Here is a 21700-nt window from a genome sequence, read left to right on the forward strand (position 1 = left end):
GAGCCACTGACGTGCCACCAGTGCCCAAGCCCCTTGAAATGGCACGACCCCCGTGTGTGAGCATGTTTAGACCTTCCACCGCAGCCTGGCAATCATAGCCGCGAGGGAAGGCTGAGAGAGTGGACGGGAGACAGGAGGGTGCAGGAGGCACAAACCACACTGCAGAGGCCGGGGCTGTGCTGTCGGTTTTTCTTTTTTTTAAACACTTTATTCATAGCATTATTCTGAAGAAAGATTACATCGGACCTCTGTACACGTTCTGAACATGCTTCAGTAGGAAAGACAGCTCCATGGGAACACCCCCCCCCCAGTCCCTACACCCCCTGCTCCCCAACCACACGCTCCCCCCCCAACCCCAGAGAACGGCTGCCGCCCCCAGTCCTGCCGTGGAGGGGGGAATGGTGTGCTCCCCTATACAAAATAACCTTTGCATAGATTATGTTCAAAAGAACCTATTTTACAACAAGGGCTGTACATACAGAGAAAGGTGGGGGGCTTGTGTGTCGGGGGGGGTCCAACCAATCAGAGCCCCAAGAGTCCTTGGAGCTATGTGAGTCTGAAATGTACATAATTAAAAAGAGGACAATTTCTCCTGTGTGTGTTGGGGGGGCCGCTGCACCCCGCGTTCCAGTCTGTCCCCAGCGGCCAGATTTGGCTGCCCCAGCCTGACAACCTGGCTCCTGCATGGAAGAGCAGGAAGGAAATCGAGAAGAACCCCAGGCGGGAGTGGGAGGCCACGAATTTGGTCGCGTCAGTTAAAAACCAACCCAAACTAGTTAAAAAGAACGGGTGAGTTTTTAGAAAGCGGGGGGGAGCTCCCTCCACTGTGGGGGCAGGAGGGGGGAATCTGAACCAGCCCTGGATTGGGCAAGAGGATAGAAATAAAAAAGGGTGTGAAACGCCTGGGCCAATCCAGCCAGGGCCTTGGGCTAATCCCATGCCTGGAACCAGGAGGAGCCGCGTACACCACCCGCCTTGGTTGGCACCCTGCCTGCTCTAAGATGGCAAGGAGCAGAGCCCTGTTCCCTCACAGGATGTGTCTGCCCCAGGGCCGGAGCAGCAGGGTCACCCCAGGCTGCCGAGACTTGCAGCTGGGTTAGCTTGTGCCCAGAGCCAAGCGTGTGTCGGGGCCAGGGGAACCGGACAGCCATGCCACCAGCCCCTCCCGCGTTCAAGTAGTGGTTTAACAGTCCAGACGGGGATGGCAGAGAGGTGGGAAGCCCAGAGCGGCTGTACTGCTGCCCGAGAAGGGCGGGATGGGGGTGGGTGGGGAGGCGAGCTCCGATCTATCCCAAGGGGAAGTGACTCTGGCATCTCCCAGGCTGTGGTCACGTTTTGGGCTTGCGGCCTCTGATACTTAGTGAGGAGGTAACCATGGCGGCAGGAGCAGCGGTGGCCGAGGGGGTGGGGGCTCCAGCCACCCCCCCCGGCGTGGTGCCGGTGGCCGAGCGGGTGTTGCCGGCTGGGGTGGCGGCGGCGCTTCGCAGGATGCGGTCGGCCGAACTGCCTCGGGGGCACGGCCGCCTCCTGCTGCCGGTGGCTCGGCCTGCATGGCGGCGGCGGCGCTTGGGCCGCCGCTCGCCCTCCTCGCCGCTCAACTCTGCTGATGACTCTGACTCGCCGCCCCCGTCGTCCTCCGATGAGCCGGCAGCCCCGGGGGACTTGCCGCCCTCTGACAAGCACCCCCGCTTGCGCCTCTGGTGCTCCTGCTCCAGCGGTGGCACCAAGCTGCCAGGGCGCTGGCGGGTGGAGCGGGCTGGGGTCTGCTCGGAGGTGCTGCTCTCCCCTGACGAGGTGCCGTCCGGCTCCGGCTTAGGGGCAGCGCTCTGGGATGGGAGCAGGGCCGAGCACTCGCTGCCCGACTCCAGCTTCTCTTCCTGCCGGAGACGGGCCAGCCGGGTGAGGGGCCGGGCCTCCTCGCCATCTGACGAGCTCTCGCTGGGGGCCTGGCCAGGCTCTTCCTTCCTCCTCCACCTCCTCTTGCGGCCAGGTGGGGGCGGCTCCTTCTCGGCAGAGGTGTCGCGGTCCGAAGTTGAGCCAGGGCGGGGGGCTGCTGTCTCCACACGGGGGGAAGCTGGGTTCTTGGGGGGCCGGCCCCGCTTGCGCTTGGGGGGTGACTCAGTGCTGGGAGTGGCAGGGGCCCAGTGTGCCTTGGGGGGCCGGCCCCGCCGGCGCTTCTCCAGGGGGGAGTCATTCTCACTGCTCTCTGTCTTGCTCCTGGGTGAGACTGGCTCAGGGGCCTTGGGCTCCAGCTTCTGGGCACGTGGCTTCAGGGTGCCGGGCGGTGGCCGTGCCTCCCCCTTGCAGGGCTGCTTCAGGGTCTTGGGTGAGGATGGCTCGGGAGTCTTGATCTCTGGCTTCCTGATGCGGGGCACATTGGTGCTGGGTGGTGGCTGTGCTTCCCCCTGGCTTGGCTGCTCTGGAGACTTGTTCTTGGGGGGCCGGCCCCGTTTACGCTTGAGGGGCGGCGGGGGCAGGCTGGGGGGCAGCTCCAGCCCAGATCCCTCGTCTCCCCTCTCCTTGGCAGCCCGGCTCTCCAGCTCAATCCTGCGGCGGGCAGGCAGGTCACGGAGCAGCGGCAGCTCCTTGCTGGAGGGGGACAACTCCAGCTCGGAGATGCTGTGGGCCGAACTGCTGCTGGGGCTCACCACGGTGCCGCCGGTGGTGTCCAGCTTGTGGATGCGGTTGCGCCGGCGTCGGATCAGCTCTTTCTCCTCCACCACAGTAACCAGGCGGCCTGGCAGCTTGCGCAAGACCTTGGCAGCTGGGCCGTCCTGGCCCTGGTGGTTCTGCCGGATCTCTACGTCAGCGCTGGTGCGTCGGCGTGGTGTTTTAGCCGGCGATGGGCTGTCCGAGGAGGAGGTCGTCCCTGGCTGCATCTCCCCCAGCCCCAGCGAGGCGGTGTTGGCTGCACGCACTCTGTCTGGGTGCTTGGGCTTGTCTTCCCGGTCCTCCAGCCCCCTCTTGGACACCACCTTCAGGCTGCTGCTGCCACCAGTGGCCATCTCCAGTGGCTCCGTGGCACCCTGCGCCAGCTCCCTGGGCTGGGGCTCGGCCACGCTATTGGAGAGAGGGGAAGGCCGCTCTAGCCCGTTGTGCTCCTTGCTGGGGGGCGGCGTTTTCAGTCGAGGCAGGGAGTTGGCAGCCTCCACGGGCTGGTTCAGGTAGCCCGTGAGAGGCCAGGCTGGCTGGGGCTCTGCCTCTCCTGGCACTTTGTCCTCTGTGGTGGAGAAAGGCTCAGCAGCGGGCGGTTCGACCCCTGTCCTAGCAGCGCTGTGGGCACACGTCTCTGGTGGGAGCTCTGCTGCGGGCCCATCGGGTGCCTGGCTCTCCGGCACCTCCAGGGTACCTCTGACTGGCTCTCCCCTCTTCACGTCCACACTGTCCAGCTCCACTGGGCATCGGGACAGCTCTCCGGCTACCTCAGCTTTGCCCAAAGATCCCTTGGCTTCTTCAGGTGGCTCCTCCCCAGAGGCTGGCGTCTCCGGGCTTGGCACCGGCTTGTCGGGGGCTGGGATCTCCAGGTTGCAGGGGGTTGGTAGGGGAAATTTCTCTGAGGCAGACGATGGCTCCGCGCTCCCCATCTTCGCCCCCGTCGTGAGCTCCATGGATCCCAGCACCTTTTCCCAAGTGGGTGGAGGTTCCACCCTCAACACATGCTCAGCAGGGGGCTTCTTCGAGGCTAGCTCCCCTGTGGGTGCTGTGCTCTCATGCCCTAGCAGGGCCGGTGCCCCCAAGATCTCAGCAGCTAGGAGCATTGGCTGGGGGGTCTCCTCTCTGGCAGGTGCTGCCTCAGGTCTTGGCTGGAGGAGCTTCGCACCAGCTCCTGGTGCCTCAGGTCTCAGGTCCTGCTCCCCAGCAGGAGGTGCCTCTGGTCTGAGTGGGGCTGGTCGAGGCACCCTGTCCCCAGGAGCTGGAGCATCTGTTCTCGGGGGGGCGCTCCGCAACACCCGCTCCAGGGCAGCCAAGGGCTCTGCTCGCTGCGGGGCGCCTCGTAGCACCCTGTCCCCGGGGACTGGGGTGTCTGTTCTCTGAGGGATGGCTCGGAGCACCCGCTCTATGGTGGCTGGGGGCTCTGCTCTTTGGGGGGTGCCTCGCAGCACCTTGTCTCCGGTGGCAGGGGGTTCAGGTCTCTGTGGGGAGGTCCGGAGCACCCTCTCCCCGATGAAGGGGGCCTCTGTTCTGTGAGGGATGGGCCGGAGCACCCTCTCGCCAGCCCCTGGAACCTTGGTCCCCGACTCCTCCCTCTTGGCCGCGGCCTTGCGGGTCGGAACCGGCATCTCCTCCCGCACCAGGTCCCTGCGGATGGCTGCGCCACGCGTGTGCTGTGCCACCAGGGACAGGTGGTCTTCTGCCTCCTCGGCCTCCAGCCTGGCATGGTGGCCCCGCAGGTGGCGCAGACTGGGGAGCCGGGCCTGGGGCGACTCTGTGTCCACTCCATCTGCCTCGCGCAGGGAGAGGCGAGTGCCCCGCAGTCGCTCACTCATGCGTGTGCCAGTGCGCTCTGGGCCTGCTCGGCTGGGCACCTTGGCCTTCTTGCTCTTTTTGATGTAGCCTTCCTCGCTGAGCCGACCCTCCTCCTCGTCATCGGGCAGCTTGAACACCACCTCATCCTTGGCCTGGTCTATGTCCTTCCGGGCGGCCTCCACCTGCTCCTGTAAAGGAGAGAGACAGTGGTCATCTGCCAGGCAACCACAGAGCATCTGGTCTGGGCCAGGGGGACAAGGAGGGGGTGGGATACTTGGCCAGATGGGCCCATTGGCTTGATCCAGGGCAGGATATTGGGCTAAATGGGCCCATGGGTCTGAGCTGGGGCAGCAGGGAGGGGGCAGAGTACAGGACTTGAGGGTCCTATGGGTCTCATCCAGGGCGGGATATGAGAGGGATGTTTGTGCCTCGATGGTCCCATGGCCGTGATCTGGGACAGGATACAGGGGGCTAGATAATCCTGTGGGTGTGATCTCGGGTGGCAAGAGGGATGGGACACTGGGCTAGATCGGCCCCTGGGTGTGATCTGGGGCAGCAGGGGGGGACCAGATACAGGGCTAGATGGGCCCCTGGGTGTGATCTGGGGCAGTAGGGGGACAGGATACCAGGCTAGATGGCCCCTGGGTGTGATCTGGGGCAGTAGGGGGACAGGATACCAGGCTAGATGGCCCCTAGGTGTGATCTGGGGCAGTAGGGGGACAGGATACCAGGCTAGATGGCCCCTGGGTGCGATCTGGGGCGATGAGGGGGATGAGATACTGGGCTAGATGGCCCCTGGGTGTGATCTGGGGCGAGGGGACTGGATACCAGGCTAGATGGGCCCCTGGGTGTGATCTGGGGCGATGAGGGGGATGAGATACTGGGCTAGATGGCCCCTGGGTGTGATCTGGGGCGAGGGGACTGGATACCAGGCTAGATGGGCCCCTGGGTGTGATCTGGGGCGGCATGGGGGACAGGATACCAGATGGGTTTACACAGTGCCTCAGTGCCCTGTGGCCCCATCCCGCACCCAGCTGGTGCCTGTTTGTCATCTCCATGAAAGGTCATAAGCCCAGGGGAGTGGGGCTCACAACAGCCTGAGAGATGGTTGCTGTGCGGCCACACCACTGAAGCTGCGTTGCATGGGGGGAGCCACGCGCTTGAGGTTTGGAGGTGCTGCCGAAGCCAAGGCTGTGGACAAAGCTACTCTGGCCAGCCAGGATGAGATCCCCCACCTGGCCCCAAACGATGAAGGGATTAAAGGGGTCGCATTCACCTCTGCCTGCTTCAGCTCCTCTCGGCTGATGTCCTCCAGAGAGGCCTCCAGGAAGTTCATGGCATAGCGTTCAATGGGGGTGAGCTGCGAGGGCAGGAGATGATGAACAGGAGTTACCAGAGGGATTTGGGAAGCCAGGACTCCTGGGTTCTAGCCCCAGCTCTGGGAGGGGAGTGGGGTCTACTGGAGTAGAGCAGCAGCGGGCTGGGAGTCAGGTCTTTTGGGTCCTATTGCACATAAAAGAGCCCTGAAACGGTGGGCCCACAGGATTGGCTACACCCAGGGCGCAGGGGCCGCTGGAAAAGCTTGCGAGATTCTGAACCTACCACTGAGAGCAGGGCTCATTCCCGCCAGCAGGTGGCAGCAAGGACACAGCCACCCACCCCCTTCCCACGGTACAATGCTCCCCCAGTTGAGATACACTAGGGTTCGCTGTGCTGCAGGGTAGGAGAAAGGGGAGCAACATGATGCAGGGTGGATCTCTTTCTAGCCAATCTGCCCCTGCACCTGCTCCATGAGCGAGGCGATCTCCTGCTCCGCCTTGGACATCTCCTCCTCCTCCTCCTTGCTGGGCCGTTCGTCTGCGTCCAGGGGGATGTTCTCGTTGAACTCGGCCAACTCTGCCACCTGCTCGGCCTTGGCCTGTGTGGCCGCTCGGATGTCCTCAGGGTCCTCGGCCTTGCACAGCGCCTGCCGGCCAGACACACTTCTCTCAGTGGGTGAGGAGGCGGAGCTGAGGGAAACCCAACCCTCCCCATGGCTGGGTGGGGCTTACCTGCTCCAGGATCTGGGTCTGCTTGTTGGCCATGGGATCCTCCTCGTCCTCCTGTGCCATGGTGAGGACCTCCCCTTCCTTCTTGGCCGGCTCGTCCAAGGGCATTTCGAAGAGTTCCCGGATGGTTTGCTGAGGGGCAGACACACCCAGGTTAGGCATAGATACCCCCGGGTTATACTGAGCAGTGACCTGCTTGAGTGAGGGGCTTTGTAAGAGCAAGAGCAATGTACTCAGCCAGATTTCTGGGATTGGATCAAGGAGATCGGGCTTAGTCAGGACTCCTGGGTTCTCCCCCCAGCTCAAATTCAATGTTGATAAATGCAAAGTAATGTACGTTGCAAAACATAATCCCAACTACGCATATAAAATTATGGGGTCTAAATTGGCTGTTACCACTCAAGAAAAATCTTGGAGTCATTGTGGATAATTCTCTGAAAACATCCACTCAGTATGCAGCGGCAGTCAAAAAAGCAAATAGAACGTTGGGAATCATTAAGAAAGAAATAGATAATAGGACAGAAAATATCATATTGCCTCTATATAAATCCTTGGTACGCCCACATCTTGAATACTGTGTGCGGATGTGGTCGCCCCATCTCAAAAAAGATATACTGGAATTGGAAAAGGTCAATAAAAATGGTTAGGGCTGCTGTATGTGGAGAGGTTAATAAGACTGGAACTTTTCAGCTTGAAAAGAGACGACTAAGGGGGGATACGACAGAGATCTATAAAACCATGACTGGTGTGGAGAAAGTAAATAAGGAAGTGTTATTTACTCCTCATAACACAAGAACTAGGGGTCACCAAATGAAATTAACAGGCAGCAGGTTTAAAACAAACAAAAGGAAGTATTTCTTCACACAACGCACAGTCAACCTGTGGAACTCCTTGCCAGAGGATATTGTGAAGGCCAAGACTATAACAGGGTTCAAAAAAGAACTAGGTAAGTTCATGGAGGACAGGTCCATCAATGGCTATTAGCCAAGATGGACAGGGATGGTGTCCCTAGCCTGTGTTTGCGAGAAGCTGGGAATGGGCAACAGGGGATGGATCACTTGATGATTACCTGTTCTGTTCATTCCCTCTGGGGAACCTGGCATTGGCCACGGTCGGAAGATGGGATACTGGGCTAGCCTTTAGTCTGACCTAGTATGGCCATTCTTATGTTCTGTTCTGGAAGGGAAGTGGAGTCTCTTGGGTTAGAGCAGGGGGTGCTGGGAGTCAGGACTCCTGGGTTCTCTCCCCAGCTCTGGGATGGGAGTTGGGTCTGATAGGTTGGGGGTGCTGGGAATCACTAATCCTGGGTCCCAGTAGGGAGTTTCAGCTTTCAGCCCATGACTTAGCTGATCAGCAAGGGATGCAATGCAGCAGGGAGTGTGACTGCTGCAGCAGGGCCAGGTACCTGTTTGAAGTAAGCTGTGGTGAAGTTCCCGCCCTCAATGGCCATGTCTCCCAGCATCCTCTTCTGATTGGCCTTCTTCAGGATGTTCTCCTCCACTGTCCGTTCGCTGATCAGCCTGCAGGGGGAAGCAGAGAGGCAACTTACCCTCTGGGGCAGGGTCAGGCACACAGAGTGGGAAGGGAGGGGACATGCACTGCACAGGCTCCCTCTGCTGGACAGGAGGAGTCAGAGCAGGTGACATGGCGCATGGCTGACCTGTAGATGTGAACATCACGGGTCTGGCCGATGCGGTGGCAGCGGTCCTGGGCCTGGGCGTCCATGGTGGGGTTCCAGTCGCTGTCGTAGAACACCACAGTGTCAGCACCCGTCAGGTTCACCCCCACGCCTCCGCTGCGTGTCGACAGGATGAAGCAGAAGATGCGCTTGTCAGCGTTGAAACGCTCCATCAGCGCCTGTCAAGGGGGAAGCCACAGTGAGGGGTAGCAGACAGGATATGGGGCTGGTGGGCTCTAGAGTTTACAGCTGCGGGGCTGGGAATCAGGACTCCTGGGGTCTGTCCCCAGCTCTGGGAGAGGAGTGAGGTGGATGCATAGCAGAGGAGGCCTGCGGGCTCAGAGGAGTCCCTAGCCTGGCTGCTGAGGGAACCCCCACGACACATGGGTGCAAGAACAAGGCGGCAGCCGGCGATACCTGTCTCTGCTCCACGCGGGTGCTGCCGTCCAGGCGCAGGTAGATGTGCCCATGGTAGTTGAGGAACTGCTCCAGCACGTCCAGCATGCGGGTCATCTGGGTGAAGATGAGGACCCGGTGCGCTCCGGCCTTCAGCTGTCGCAGCAACAGGTCCAGGGTCTGGAGCTTCCCTGCAGGAAGGAACAGGGATGGTGACCAGGCGAGCCAGGCAGGAGTAAGGACCACGAAGAGCCTGGCTTCTCCCTCAGCCCCTGCCTGAGCAGAGCGTCTCTGCCCAGCCTCCCTGCTTCCCACCCCTCCCCTGGATCGGCCAGGGGCCCAGCTAGCCATGACCCCCACTGCCCGGCCCACCCACGTACCGCAGTCGTACTGGATGAGGCGCAGGTCGGGGAACTGGGTGCGCATGTTGCAGACGATGCGATGCAGGCCGCTGGCCCGGGGCGAGATCTCCCGCCGCAGCGTCTCCTTGAAGATGGCCTGGTGGAGCAGGAGTGACGGGGGCGGGTGAGAGGTGTGAATGGTGATGGCAGGCGCCTCCACGGGAGGCATAGCAAAGATGAACCTGCAGATACAACGGGCATGGCTGAGGGTGCGAACAGCCAGGGCACAACAGCAGGCCAGGGGGACGGAGGACGCGCCTCCACGGTTGTCAGCTCTGGGAGGGGAGTGGGTTACAGTCGGGTGGAGAAGGGGCCTGGGAGTCAGGGCTGCTGGGTTCCAGCCCCAGGCCTGGAATGGGGCAGGTTGGGCCTGGGAGCCAGGACTCCTAAGTTCGAACCCCAGCTCCCCAAGGCAGCTGCATAGATCCCCGTTCCTCACTGAGGGGCCCAGCCACACCGCCGGGAGGCGTTACCTCTCAATGATGTCTGCCAACTGCTCAACCCTCTGCTGGGGGGTCAGGATGGCCTGGGCAACGGCTGTGGCCCGCTGCCAATACATCTCTAGGTGCTGGGGGTCCCGATGCACCTGCGCCACGTAGCAGTGGCTGTAGCTGGCCCCCCTCCAGCCATCCAGCTCTGGTGCCACTTCCTGCCCCTCCTCCTCCTGCTCCCGAGGGGGGCTGGGTGGGAAGAGGGTGCAGAGGCGCAGCACCTCGGTGCCATAGATGGGGGCCAGGTTGCAGTGCTGCTCGTTGAGGCGGAAAAGCCGGTCAAGGCGCTCCTCCTTCTGCTTCTTCCGCTTCTCTTCAAGTGATTCCTGCCACCGGGACCACACAGATGGACAGACGTCAGTGTTGGCGATGGGACGCCCCCCCCCGAGCTGCCTTACTGAGATCCCAGCCCCACCCCCCAAGATCCTCTCCCCTCCATCCGGGCCAGTCCGGGCTAGCATAGCTCCCAACTCTTCCGAGATCCTCTCCCCAGCCCAGCTGGTCCAGATCCTTCTCCCCCTCTCCTGGTCCAGTCCTATCCCTGCCCCACTGCACTGAGATCCTCCTCCCCATGGACTATCCCAGCCCCTCCCTGGCCTATCTGCCCCCTCTTCTTTCCCCCAAGCCCAGTCCCCCCGCACATTCACTCACCAGATAGAAGGGTGACCGGGGTGGGGGAGGGGGCTGCCGCCTGTGCCGTGGGGCCCGTGGCGACGGGGGAGGCGGGGTGGGCGTGGTGGAGCGTAGCATTAGTGTCTCGGGTTCCTCCTTGGGCACTGGGCTGGGTGCGGCTGCGGGCCGCGGAGCCAGTGCGGGGCAGACAGCAGCAGCGATGGTGGTGGCAGGGGGGATGGGGAGAGGGGCCGCCGTGGCAGGAGAAGGTGGAGCCGGTGCTGGAGCTGCAGAGAAAGGCCAAGCGGGGTTAGTGAGAGTCCTAGGGCACAACGCCCCATCTAGGAAGGCAAAGATGACCCGCTTACCCGACTGCTCCATGCTGGGCACTTGTGTCTGCACCACTCGGATCATGGGTCGCACCAGGGCCTGCAGTGGGGTGGGTGCCCGCACCGGAACCAGTGGCTGAGTGGGCAACCGCACGGGCGGCATGGGTGCCACGGGGAGCTGGGCTCGCTGTGCCATCAGGGCAGCCGGCAGGCTCGGCAGGGTGGTGGCTGTGGCCGGGCGTGGAGGCTGCTGTAGGGCTGGGGCAGGTACCAGGCCGTCCCGCGGGGCCTGCCGCACTACAATCTTCACCACACCAGAGCTGTTCACCATGGAGGAGGGCACTGGGGAGGAGGAAAGCAGGGTTAGAGCCTGGCAGACATCTTCCCCCTCACAGCACGCAGCTTGACCCCCACACGAACCACGGGACCCCACTCCCTTCCCAGAGCTGGGACAAAACCTAATTCCCAGCCCCTTCTGCCCTAACCCACTAGCTCCGCCCCGCTCCCAGAACTGGGGATAGAACCCAGGAGTCCGGCCTGCCGCTCGCCCTGATCTGCCCCCTGGCCACTGACACTCACCTTGTGTGGCAGCTATGGGGACGCTGATGGCTGCTGAAGTGGTGGCTGCCGTGGTGGCAGAGGCTGGGGCGGGCAGGATGGTGGTGGGCTGGGGGCCTGACATGGCCTGCACCCCGCCCTGCGCCTGTCCGCCCTGCTGGGTCATGGCCTGGATGAGAGCCACCTGGGCGGGCTGGCTGATGATGTGGTGCTGCCCCCCGGCAGAGACCAGGTGAACTACATTCCCTACAGGGGAGAAAGCATGAACAGCTGGGCTTCCCCACCAGAGCACGCCCACCCCATCCCCGTCCCCTGTGCGCCCCCCTGCAGCGACCCGGCCGGGCTGGCACTGGGGCCTTACAGCAGAGTCAGGCTTGGAGTTTTGCTCTCTCCCTCGGGTCAACAGGCGCCTCATGGGCAGAGACGGCTGGAGCTTAGAGGGATCCCACCCTGGCCGTCTGCCCCGCCATGCCCCAACACTCCCTTATGGTGCCCCTCCGCTGCCTGCCCACCACTGGCCCTCGGTTCCCACTCCCCACCCCACCGGCATCCCTCTGTGCACCGCTGCCCACCCCACCTCACCAGCGCTGCTCTGCTCGCCCCAGGGCTCCCCACCCCACTGGTGCCTGTTGGTTCCCTGCTCTTCCCCACCGTGCCCCTTGGCTGTTCTCCAGGACCCCACTCCCCCAGATCCGTTCTTACTCCACCCACTGGGACCCCCTGGCTCTTCCATCTCCTCCCCCAAGTGCTGCAGTCTCTCATGCCCCCTCCCTCCACCCTGCCTCGTCCGGTCTAAGTACGAGTGTTCAGCAGCCCCCAGCAGAGCTCTGGCTGAGTGGAGGGGAAGAGGAGAGAAAGCAGGTAAGCCAGCCAAGCAGCCAGGGCACAGGGGGCTGAGGGAGAGACAGTGAGAACAGCAATGGTGGAAGCAGGGGAGCGAGGATTTGGGGCAGGGAGAGGGCTCTTAGTGGGAGGATCACACAGTGTGCAGGGACTGATGAGATGCAGCCACCTCTGGGGTAGGGCGTGGGGGCTGGTTACACAGAGATCCCTCACCAGGATGGAAGAAGGAGAGGGGAAGCAGAGGTGCCTGGGGCCACTTGAAGGGAGGGGTTTACCTACTTTGCAGCTGTCGGGGCTGGGCCATGGTGACCTGCCGCACCTGGGTGCCCGTCAGGGTCAGCTTGTTCCCTTGGATCTGGAAGGTGAGGGGCTTGCTGCCTGGGGCGCTCTGCAGGGGCCGGTTGGCCAGCGAGGCCAGCTGTGCGATACTCACCACCTCGCCCGCTGCGGAGAGGGGACGGGGTCAGTTCCCAGGAGGGGAGGGGGCAGACACCTGCTGCCTTCCCCCCCACTCCCTGCAGTGCCCCTTGTACTCACAGGGCAGCCGGGCCTGCATGTCCGGGGAGAGCAGCAGCCTCTGCTGCACAGCGCTGGTGGCCGGGAAGTTGTAGCCAGGCAGGGTGCTAGTGGTGGAATGGACTGTCACTGGCTTCATCATGCTCCCCACGGCGCCCGGGTTCAGTGGGTTGGTGGCTAGCCGCACGGCGGGGGCTGGCACCGGGCTGGGCTTGAGGGTGGAGGCAGCAGCAGCAGCAGCAGTGGCAGGGGCCGGCAGCACAGGGGGCTGGGGGGCATTCGGGACCAGCTGGGCCGCAGGCATCAGTGTAGGCAGGACTGTGAGAGGAAACAGGGGCTGGTTAGAGGGGAGGAGTCAGCCAGCCTAGCCACGCCCCCATGGAAGGGAGAGGGGGATACCAGCCCAGCTCCTCCACCCTGGGAAAGATGGGGCAGGGCCCAAGGAGCTGTTACCTGGCCTGGCCCTGCCCTCCAAAAAGGAGAGGGGAGGGAAATCCAGGCCACCCCCCCCCCAGTAGGGCAGAGGAAAGGGCCCTGCTGCAGGGGATCCCAGTGGGGACCCAGCCCCGCCCCACCCCTCCCATTGGGCAGGGCCCTTACCCTGCGGGGCGGACACCGGGGCCTGGAGCACGGCGGCAGCGGCGTTGTTCTGGCTCAGCGTAGGCACTAGCGTTGGGCCCTGCGGCCTGGCAGCAGGAGGCACCGGCACTGGGGATGGTGGGAGGGGCAGGGGCAGCGAGATGGGTACGGCCATAGGGTGAGGGAGCAGGGGAGGCTGAACGGGCCCCGGGAGAACTGGGCCCATGGGGTGCATGGGGGCCAGGGCCTCTGGCAACACAGGAGCCATAGGTCTCTGCAAGGGGGCCACAGGGCGAGGGCTGTTCACCAGCACCACAGTCCGGTTCTCTGGCTTTGGCACTGGCTGCAGCATCCTGCAGGGAGGGGGAACAGATGGGGTTAAAGTGCGGGGGCAAGGGAACTCGCCACTCCCTGCCGACCCCCCGACAAATCCAGGACTCCCCTCCAACCCCCTGCTCTGCGCTATGGCAGCCCCCTCCCCCAAAACCCCTGGCATTGGCTATGGAAGCCTCCTCCACTGCCCCCAAGATTCCTCTGTCCTGGGCAATGGTAGCCCCTCCCCCCACTGAGATCCCCATCCCCCCCAGCCCATGGCCATGGCAGCCCCCTTCCCTCCCGCTGAGATCCCCATGGGGGGCTGCGGTACCTGTTCACTTTCATCTTGACAGGCTTGGGCCTGGGCGGGGGGTCCGGGGACTCGGCGATCTCCTCGATCAGCTTCCTTGTCACCTTCCACTTAGGCAGGAAGGTGTCGGCCTCGTAGCGGGACACGCGCCCCTCCAGGTTGATGAGGTCGAAAATGCCCATGTCCACATGCTGCAAAGGGGCCAGGCCCAGTTAGGAGAGGACCAGCCCTCCCATGGCTCCTAGTACTTCCCCCCGGAGCAACACCAACACAAGGGCAGGCAGGAAGGTGAAAGGGCCTGTGTCCCATTCCTGCCTCCCCCTGAGCAAGCCAGGGCTCCCTAGAGAAAGGCCCCATCTCTACCCCGCCCCCATCCCTGAGCCAGCCAAGCCCCTGTCCTGGGGCTGGACTGGAACTGAAGTCCCCTAGAGCCCTGTGTCCCACCCCCCACCCCCCTTGAAGGGCTGGGGCACCTGCCTTAAAGGGGTCCCGGTTGAGGGCGCACAGGACGAGGGAGGCGGTGCTGAAGCAGATGCCCTGGGTGATGAAGGGCGAGTGGATGGGCCGGGGGTCGAAGAGGTTGGGGTGGTTGCAGACCTTCCGCAGCTGCATCAGGATGTTGATGACGCTCATGAAATGCCCTGTGGCCAGAGTCTCCTTGGTGCTGAGAGGCAAGCAAGAGCAGAGTCAGCTCGAGCTCCTTGCTGCCACCACATGCTGCATTTCTGGACTGGCGGGTGGGTAAGAACCACCCAGCAATGCCACCCTGGGATCGACCACCCAGCGCTGAGATGCGGCCGCTTCTGGGGTGCAGCACAGCAGCAGCCGGGTAACCACACCGTGCCACTGCACAGGGACCCCTCAGGCAATACTGAAATGCAGCTACCTCTGGGGCAGGGAGCAGTGACTGATTAACACAGCAGTGCAACAGAGCAGCGAAGGTGGATTCTGTACCCAACTGACACTATGGGCAGGAGTTAGAGAGGCAGAACGCAATGACCCGAGTTGGGATCTGGCACCAGTCTTTCCCAGAGCTGGGGACAGAACCCAGGAGTGCTGGCTCCCAGTCCCCACTGCTCTAACCCATTAGACACCCCACGCCCCCAAGAGCCAGGATAAACCCAAGCGTCCTGTGCCCTCTGCACTCACGTGGCCTGGGCCATGAAGTCATCATAGAGATAGCGTTGGCGCTTGGACAGCCGGCACTTGATGACGTGCTCATATTTCTTTGGCATTTGCTTCTCCACATCCACCTTAACCCTTCGCAGGAGGAAGGGCCGCAGCACCTGCCAGGGGTGGGGCAGAGCCATCAGTCTGAAAGCCAGCCCTGCCCCCAACCGTCACAGCTGTCCTGATCACCAGCGGGAATGCCCAGCCCAGCCTAACAGGGAAAGTCTGCCCTCACACCCTGGCCAACACTGGGCAGCCCCCCCACCCTGGGGGTCATGGGGCTTGCAGAACTCTGACCCCTCCCAGAGGCACCACTTATGAGGATCCTGCTTGGGGACGATGCCCGGCCCCCACCGATTGCCCCAACTGTACTATTTAAACCAGGAGGAAGCACAGAAAGTTGTCTGGGCAACCTACTGACTTCCTGACTGGTTCCCAATTCTGGCCCCCTGGCCTGGCCTCTGACCACTAGGCCTGTCACCCCTGCTCCGAGCACTAGATCAAACTGCCTAGGTCCCGGTCCTGACCCATCCCCTCTCCCAACCCCAATCCCTCGCAGACCCCACCCCAGGCCTGATTCCTAGCAGCCCTTGCTCCCCACCCCCAGCAGCTCCTTCTCCCCTTCCACTGCAGCCACAGCAGTTCCCACCCGCACCTTGTGCAGCCGCTTGACCAGGCTCTCGTTGTACTCCTGGCTACCCTCGATCATGCCTGTCAGTGGATTGGAGAACCACTCCTTGAACTCGCGGTGCGACTGGAAGACATGGGGCATCAGGAAGTGCATGAGGGACCAGAGCTCCATCAGGCTGTTCTGCAGGGGGGTGCCTGTCAGCAGCAGCCGCCTCTGACTGGAGGAGACACGGGGAAAGGAAAGGCAAAGCAATGAGCGTGCTGGGCCACGCGAGGCCAGGGCCCTCCCCACCTCAGGGGGGTACCTCACCCACCTGTTGAAGTTGAGCAGCGACTGCCAGCGCTGGGATTTGAAGTTCTTGATGTTCTGGGCCTCATCCAGAATCAGGTACTTCCAGTTCTTGCGCCGGAATGCCTGGTGGTCCTGCAGCACCAGCTTGTAAGAGGTGATGCAGATGTGGAAGGCATTGGGCTTGGTCCAGCCCTACAGAGGGGAGCTGGGTTACATTGGGAGGGGCTGCGAGCAGCCAGAGAAGATGGACCACCCAGATCCCCTTCCCATCTCCAAACCAGGTGGTTCTACAGCCCAGGACCAGACTGGAGCTGGTGCCCTCAAAGAGGAAAGGCCCCGGGTCCATTCCCCGCCCCCATGAGCCAGCCAGTATCCTGTGCAACCCTACAGAAGCCTGCCTGCTCATAAAGCAGGAGTGTGCTAATGATACAGACCTGGGAGACACTGTCAATGCAGAAGATTGGACTATTATACAGGAAAATCTGACCTTGAAGACCACAGTGACAGAAATGGGATGAAATTCAGCAGGACAAAGTACAAGGTCCTGCATCTCGAGTCTAATAATAAGAATTTCTGTTACAAGCTCATCAGCTGGAAGCAAGAGAGGAGAGAGACATGGCTGTGGGGGTCTATCACAGGATGACTATGAGGCACCAACGTGACGCAGCAGTGACAAAGGTGAATGTGATCTTAGGATGCCTCAGGAGAGGCATTTCCAGTAGAGACAGGGAGAAGTATTAATGCCATTGTCCAAGGTACTGGGAATACTGTACAGAGTTCTGGGCCCCCTGGTTCCAGAAAAGTGAATTCCATCGGGAACAGGTGCAGAGAACAGCTATGAGGATGACCAGGCAAACAGAGGGCTGATCCTACCAGAGGAGACTGGAAGAGCGTGGCTTATTTAGTCTAGTCAAACAAAGACTGAGGGGGATCTGACTGAGTTCTATAAATACACCAGGGAGTGGGGGGTGGGGGCGTGTGTAAATACCAGGGAGGGAGAAGAGCTATTGAAGCTAAAGGACAAAGTTGGCACAAGAACAAATGGATATAAATTGGCCATGAACAAATTCAGGCTGGAAATGAGAAGGCAGCTTCTAACTATCAGTAGGGTGAGGTTCTGGAACAGACCCCCAGTAGGAGTTCTAGGAGCAAAAATCTCCATTAGTTTTAAGAGAAAGCTGGAAAAACGTATGCGTGCGATTGTATGACGGGGTTGCTTGTGCTGGCAGGGGGCAGATTTATTTCTTATGTTCCTAAAGCTCATGCTTCAGGGCTTTAGCCAGGTCCAGGAAGGGATTTCCTCCATATATTCTGTTTTTCTGAGGCTTTTATCATCTCCTTCCTCTGAAGCATCAGGGATGGCCACCCTGGAAATGGGACATTGGGAGGGCGGGCCAGGGCACTTGGGTGGCACCGAGCAGTCTCTCTCTCAAGTGCTTGGCTGGCTGGTTCTTGCTCACAAGGGCTGAGTCTCACTGATCGCTGTATATGGGGTTGGGAAGGAATTTGTCCCCCAGGTCAGACTGGCAGGAACCCTGGGTTGGAGGAGACGACTTCCCCTTCCACTGCAGTGTGTGGGCGCAGGTCCCCATCTGGGGATCTTGCATCTAATTATTTCCCTGCTGGTGTCGATGCACCGGTCCCGCCTACTCTGCCTGTGGCACACAACAGGCTAGTCAATACATTGGCCACATTTCGCTGGCTGGATTAGTGTGCGGGTGCTGGGTGGTGTTGGTGGCCTGTGCTCTATATGGAAGTCAGACTAGATCTAGTGGTCCCTTCTGGCTTATACTCTATGACTCTCGTCCCCAATGCCCGGGAGAGCAGACAATCCTCAGCCACCATAAGGAGGCAGTCCTGTATCCCAGTTGGGGGATGCATTTGGGGTAACGGAGGAGCCCCAGTTCCTCACCTGCCGCTTGAGCTTGCGCTCCTTCTGTGCCCCATAGTAGGTGAGGATCTTGAAACTGGGGCACCAGCGCTTGATCTCCATCTCCCAGTTCAGCATCACGCTGGTGGGCACGATGATCAGGTGGGGACCCCAGCTACCTGTGGGACCAACACAGAGCAGGGCTGCTTTCGAGCTGCGGACTCAGGGATCTTGGCGCGCCAAGGTGGGCAAAGCCTGAGCAGCAGCATGGCAATCTCTTCCACATACCCTCCTCACCAATGAGCCTCCCCGAGCCCCCGAGGAAGGGAGCTCCATCTCCATAGTCTGTCAGCCCTGGGCTTCTCTGCAGATGCCACCAATGGGGCAGGTGGCTATTGCAATCCAGGCATCTGGGCCCATCTAGCCTGTCCCCACCTGGGGCAGGATTGTCCCCGTCAGAGATGGAGCCGCCCCATGCAGCCCCATCCCACCCCCTCACCCTTCTCGCAGGCCAAATGAGCCAGCAGGGAGATGGTCTGGATGGTCTTGCCCAGCCCCATCTCGTCCGCCAGGATCCCGTTGAGCTTCTTTTCGTACATGGTGACCAGCCAGTCCAGGCCGATGTGCTGATACTCCCGCAGGGTCCCCCGCAGCAGGTAAGGGATGGGCGTCTTCACCTGCAGAAAAGGGGGAGTGAGTTAGTCTGGCTGCCTTCCCTCCTCCAACCCCCTCCCCACTGCGGTCCCGCTTACCTGGGTAGTAGCCAGAGTGTAGCCCTTGGGCTGCAGGCTCTCGGCAGTGGCTGCGATGTCTGTGATCTCCTTCTTGGGCCCCAGGGTGGGGGCTGCGTCGTTACGCCCCTCTCCCCGATCCTCGTCCCTTTTCAACAGGTACTCCACGCCAAAGTCTTCCTCCCGGCTCACCGCCGTCACTTCCTCAGCAGGGGTATCCTCCTCCTCCTCCTCTTCTTCCTGGCTCTCCTCCTCTTCCTCACTCTCCTCCTCTGCGGTGGAGTCTGGGGCAAGATCCAGCTAGCATCAGCCCTGCCTTAAGACACCCACCCACTCCTCGGACCGCGCTGCCTCATCCCTCTATACCTGACTGGCTGCTGCTGTCCTCGTCCTCTGACTCCTCCTCATACTCCGAGGTGCTGGGCTCCGAGGCATCCGAGGAGCTATCCGACTCATCCATCTCAAAGTCTGAGGCATAGGCGCCGGCATATCTCTGCAGCAGCTCCTCCATGGGCAGCTCCCCTGCCAGACAGCGACAGGGTCAGGGGCGCATGGGAACACGCAGAGGGTGGGATGGGGCAGGGGTCATGTTGTGTTCCACCCCCCTCTGTGACTAGATGTCTCTCCAAATCTGTAACTCAGCCAGCACAGGAAGGACCTGGCTGAGGGTTGCAATGGAGAGGTTTCTCTGAGCACCAGCTACCAAATCCCAGCCTATGGGGCCAGGCAGGGACCTGTTTAAGTGCTCCCTGAACATTGATCACATGACTTGGGGGACAGTTTTGCCAGGAGCCCTGGGGATGGTGGGACAGAGAAACTGACCCTGTGTCCCTGAGAGAGATCCAGGCCACGCTGAACATCAGTGCTACATGGCTGGAATCAGTCCAGTCCCACAAGGCCTTATTCTTCAGGGCTTAGCAACAAGGCAGCACGGAGGAGAAGGTGCAGAAACTGGTTTCAGAATGAGGCTCCACCAACAAATCTGCCAAGGACGGATCAGGGGCTTCCCAAGCTGTTGGATTTGGCCCCGCTGCTGGGGTTAATACCCTGTCTTGAGAAGATCTTTACACCCTGAGGGCTCCATCCCCTCGCAAGCTTGGGTGTGGTCAGAGGATTAAAATCTCTCTGACCCATGCCGTTAAAGCATAGGGGAGAATCCTGGAGCTACGAGGACAGTTAGGCCTGTCCCAGACATACTCTCCTCCCACCCCCTCCATACCTTCCTGGGCCAAGTCATCCAGTTCCTTCCTGTGATCCATGTCCCCTTCCAGCTTCTCTTCAGCATCAATCGTCTCCTCTTCATCCTCAGCTGAGGAGAAAATGGGCTGTGTTATCATGTGGATGGGAGAAAGCCCTGTTAATCTGTTACCCCCATCAGCCACCAGTGGCAGTCAGGTCCCTCCCATCCACCCAGAGCCTAGCTGCTCCAGCAGGTCCCTTGCCATGCTCACCTTCCTCCTCGTTGGCCGTGAACTCCTCATCCTCCTTGTCAGGCTTCCACGGCCTTTTGTTCCTCTGCATGACGGACTTTGCTTTCTCCTGCTGGAGGCATGAAGTAGAGGGCTGGGAGGAGAGGCTGGGGCCAGGCCCTCCTACCTCAAAAGGAGAGCCCTGGCCCCCCCAGGCACTCCTACCGTGGCCTAGCTGGGGGACACAGATCATGCAGCTTAAGGCAGTGGTTTTCAAACTGTGGATTGCGACCCTGTACTGGCTTATGGAATGTAAGGCACTGGGTCGCGGCAGCTCTGGTCAGCACCGCCGACTGGGCCGTTAAAAGCCCCGTTGGCAGTGCTGCCCATCTAAGGCAGGCTAGTCCCTACCTGTTCTGACACCGTGCCCCAGAAGCGGCCAGCAGCAGGTCCGGCTCGGGGGAAGCCATAGGGCTCTGAACTCTGCCCCTAGCTCCGGCTCCACACTCCCATTGGCCAGGAATCAGACAATGGGAGCGGTGGGGGGAGGAGGAGGGGGGCAGTGCCTGCAGGCAAGAGCTGTGTGGAGCCACTTGCGTACCTCCTCCTAGGAGTCGGACCTAGTGTTGGCTGCTTCTGGGGCGCAGCGCGGTTCCAGGACAGGCAGGAAGCCTGCCTTAGCACTCCCGCTGCGCTGCTGACCAGGAGTCGCCCGAGGTAAGCCCATGCCCCAACTCCCTGCCCCAGGCCTGAGCCCGCCCCCCCCCCAGCCCAGAGCCCCCTCCCACACCCCAAACCCCTCATTCCTGGCTCCACCCCAGAGCCTGCACCCCCAACCCAGAGCCCTGACCCCCTCCTGCACCCCAACCCCCTGCTCCAGACCAGAGCCCCCTCCCACACCCAAACCCCTCATCCCCAGCCCCACCCCAGAGCCCTCACCCTCCCACACCCCAACAACCTGCCTCAGCCCTGAGCCCATGCAAACCTGGAGCCCCCTCCCACACCCCAAACCCCTCATCCCCAGCCCCACCCCAGAGCCCTCACCCTCCCACACCCCAACAACCTGCCTCAGCCCTGACCCCCACAAACCCGGAGCCCCCTCCCACACCCCAAACCCCTCATCCCCAGCCTAGAGCCCTCCTCCCCCCACACCCCAATCCCCTGCCCTAGCCCAGAGCTCCCTCCCACACCCCAAACTGCTCATCCCCATCTCCATTGGGTCGCGGTCATCAACAATTTTCTTCAACTGGGTCGCCTGAAAAAGATTTGAAAACCACTGGCTTAAGGGATCCGAGTGCAGCTGGCTCTCCAGGTCAGTAGACTGAGAAGGGAGGTGCTTGCTCCGAGCAAAGCGTTGCTTCAGTCAGGGGTGTCCCGTCTAGCGCCCTGAGACTGTCGCTGATCACCAATCCCCTTAGCCTCCCTAGCAGGTCTGACCCACCCCTCAGTCATCTTTACCATCTTGGATTGTTTCTCTACCTCCTCCTCACTCTCCCGCGCAGTCTCCTCCTCCTCGTTGTTGGAGCTGGAGATGGAGGGGGCAGCGCTGCAGGAATTCTCCAGGATCTGGGCGGGCAGGGACTGCAGCAGTTCCTCCAGGGGCAGCTCACTCTCCTGTTTCAGCAGCTCTATCTCACGCCGGTGCGTCTCCGAGTCATTCCCTTCCTGCTGCTCCTCCACCTCAATCGTCTCCTCGTCGTCTGACTCCTCATGGGGCTGGAAGTCCCCATCTGCAGGAGGAGGAAGCAGGGTGTGAACCATACACCTGGGGCACTGACAGGGCAAGTGGGGAACCCTGGGACTAAGGAACCCTGGGAGTGAGATCTGGGGCCTTTCCTCTGTAGGGGGCGCCAGCTGATCTGGCCTTGGAGGGGGAAGGGACTGGAGGGCTCAAGGAATGGGACATGGAATCTTTCTTCTTTAAAGGGTGCCAGCTTCAATCCAGCCCCATGGCAGGAGAGACTGGCCAACTCAGGGGAAACGGACACAAGACCTTTAACCTCTAGGGGAGGACTGGCTGGCTCAAGGTGAGCAGGGAATGGGACGTGGGGTGTT

At 61.4% G+C, this 21700-nt stretch overlaps 1 protein-coding gene across 2 annotated transcripts in view; it reads right to left on the minus strand.

Moving 5' to 3' along the window:
- Positions 1–335: 335 nt before the first annotated feature.
- The window catches only part of SRCAP (Snf2 related CREBBP activator protein), a 31017-nt gene continuing 9652 nt past the window's right edge, over positions 336–21700 (minus strand). Inside the window, exons 8-34 of one of the 2 annotated variants that reach the window (XM_084631780.1) lie at positions 21125–21375; positions 19688–19778; positions 19456–19545; positions 18603–18758; positions 18258–18520; positions 18005–18182; positions 17548–17684; positions 15658–15827; positions 15369–15561; positions 14693–14829; positions 14021–14207; positions 13565–13734; positions 12940–13271; positions 12361–12657; positions 12103–12267; positions 11002–11226; positions 10462–10764; positions 10133–10380; positions 9464–9807; positions 8970–9172; positions 8611–8780; positions 8176–8372; positions 7921–8035; positions 6519–6647; positions 6251–6433; positions 5744–5827; positions 336–4655 (exon numbers count right to left, since the gene is read on the minus strand). In XM_084631780.1, the coding sequence (XP_084487906.1) occupies positions 1329–4655; positions 5744–5827; positions 6251–6433; positions 6519–6647; positions 7921–8035; positions 8176–8372; positions 8611–8780; positions 8970–9172; positions 9464–9807; positions 10133–10380; positions 10462–10764; positions 11002–11226; positions 12103–12267; positions 12361–12657; positions 12940–13271; positions 13565–13734; positions 14021–14207; positions 14693–14829; positions 15369–15561; positions 15658–15827; positions 17548–17684; positions 18005–18182; positions 18258–18520; positions 18603–18758; positions 19456–19545; positions 19688–19778; positions 21125–21375 (8345 nt within the window). In that variant the 3' untranslated portion in view covers positions 336–1328. The remainder of the gene's footprint in view (positions 4656–5743; positions 5828–6250; positions 6434–6518; positions 6648–7920; positions 8036–8175; positions 8373–8610; positions 8781–8969; positions 9173–9463; positions 9808–10132; positions 10381–10461; positions 10765–11001; positions 11227–12102; positions 12268–12360; positions 12658–12939; positions 13272–13564; positions 13735–14020; positions 14208–14692; positions 14830–15368; positions 15562–15657; positions 15828–17547; positions 17685–18004; positions 18183–18257; positions 18521–18602; positions 18759–19455; positions 19546–19687; positions 19779–21124; positions 21376–21700) is intronic. The other variant, XM_084631779.1, reaches the window with a different exon arrangement.

This window comes from Lepidochelys olivacea (assembly GCF_965140295.1).
Source record: "Lepidochelys olivacea isolate rLepOli2 genome assembly, chromosome: 6".
NCBI lineage: Eukaryota > Metazoa > Chordata > Testudines > Cheloniidae > Lepidochelys > Lepidochelys olivacea.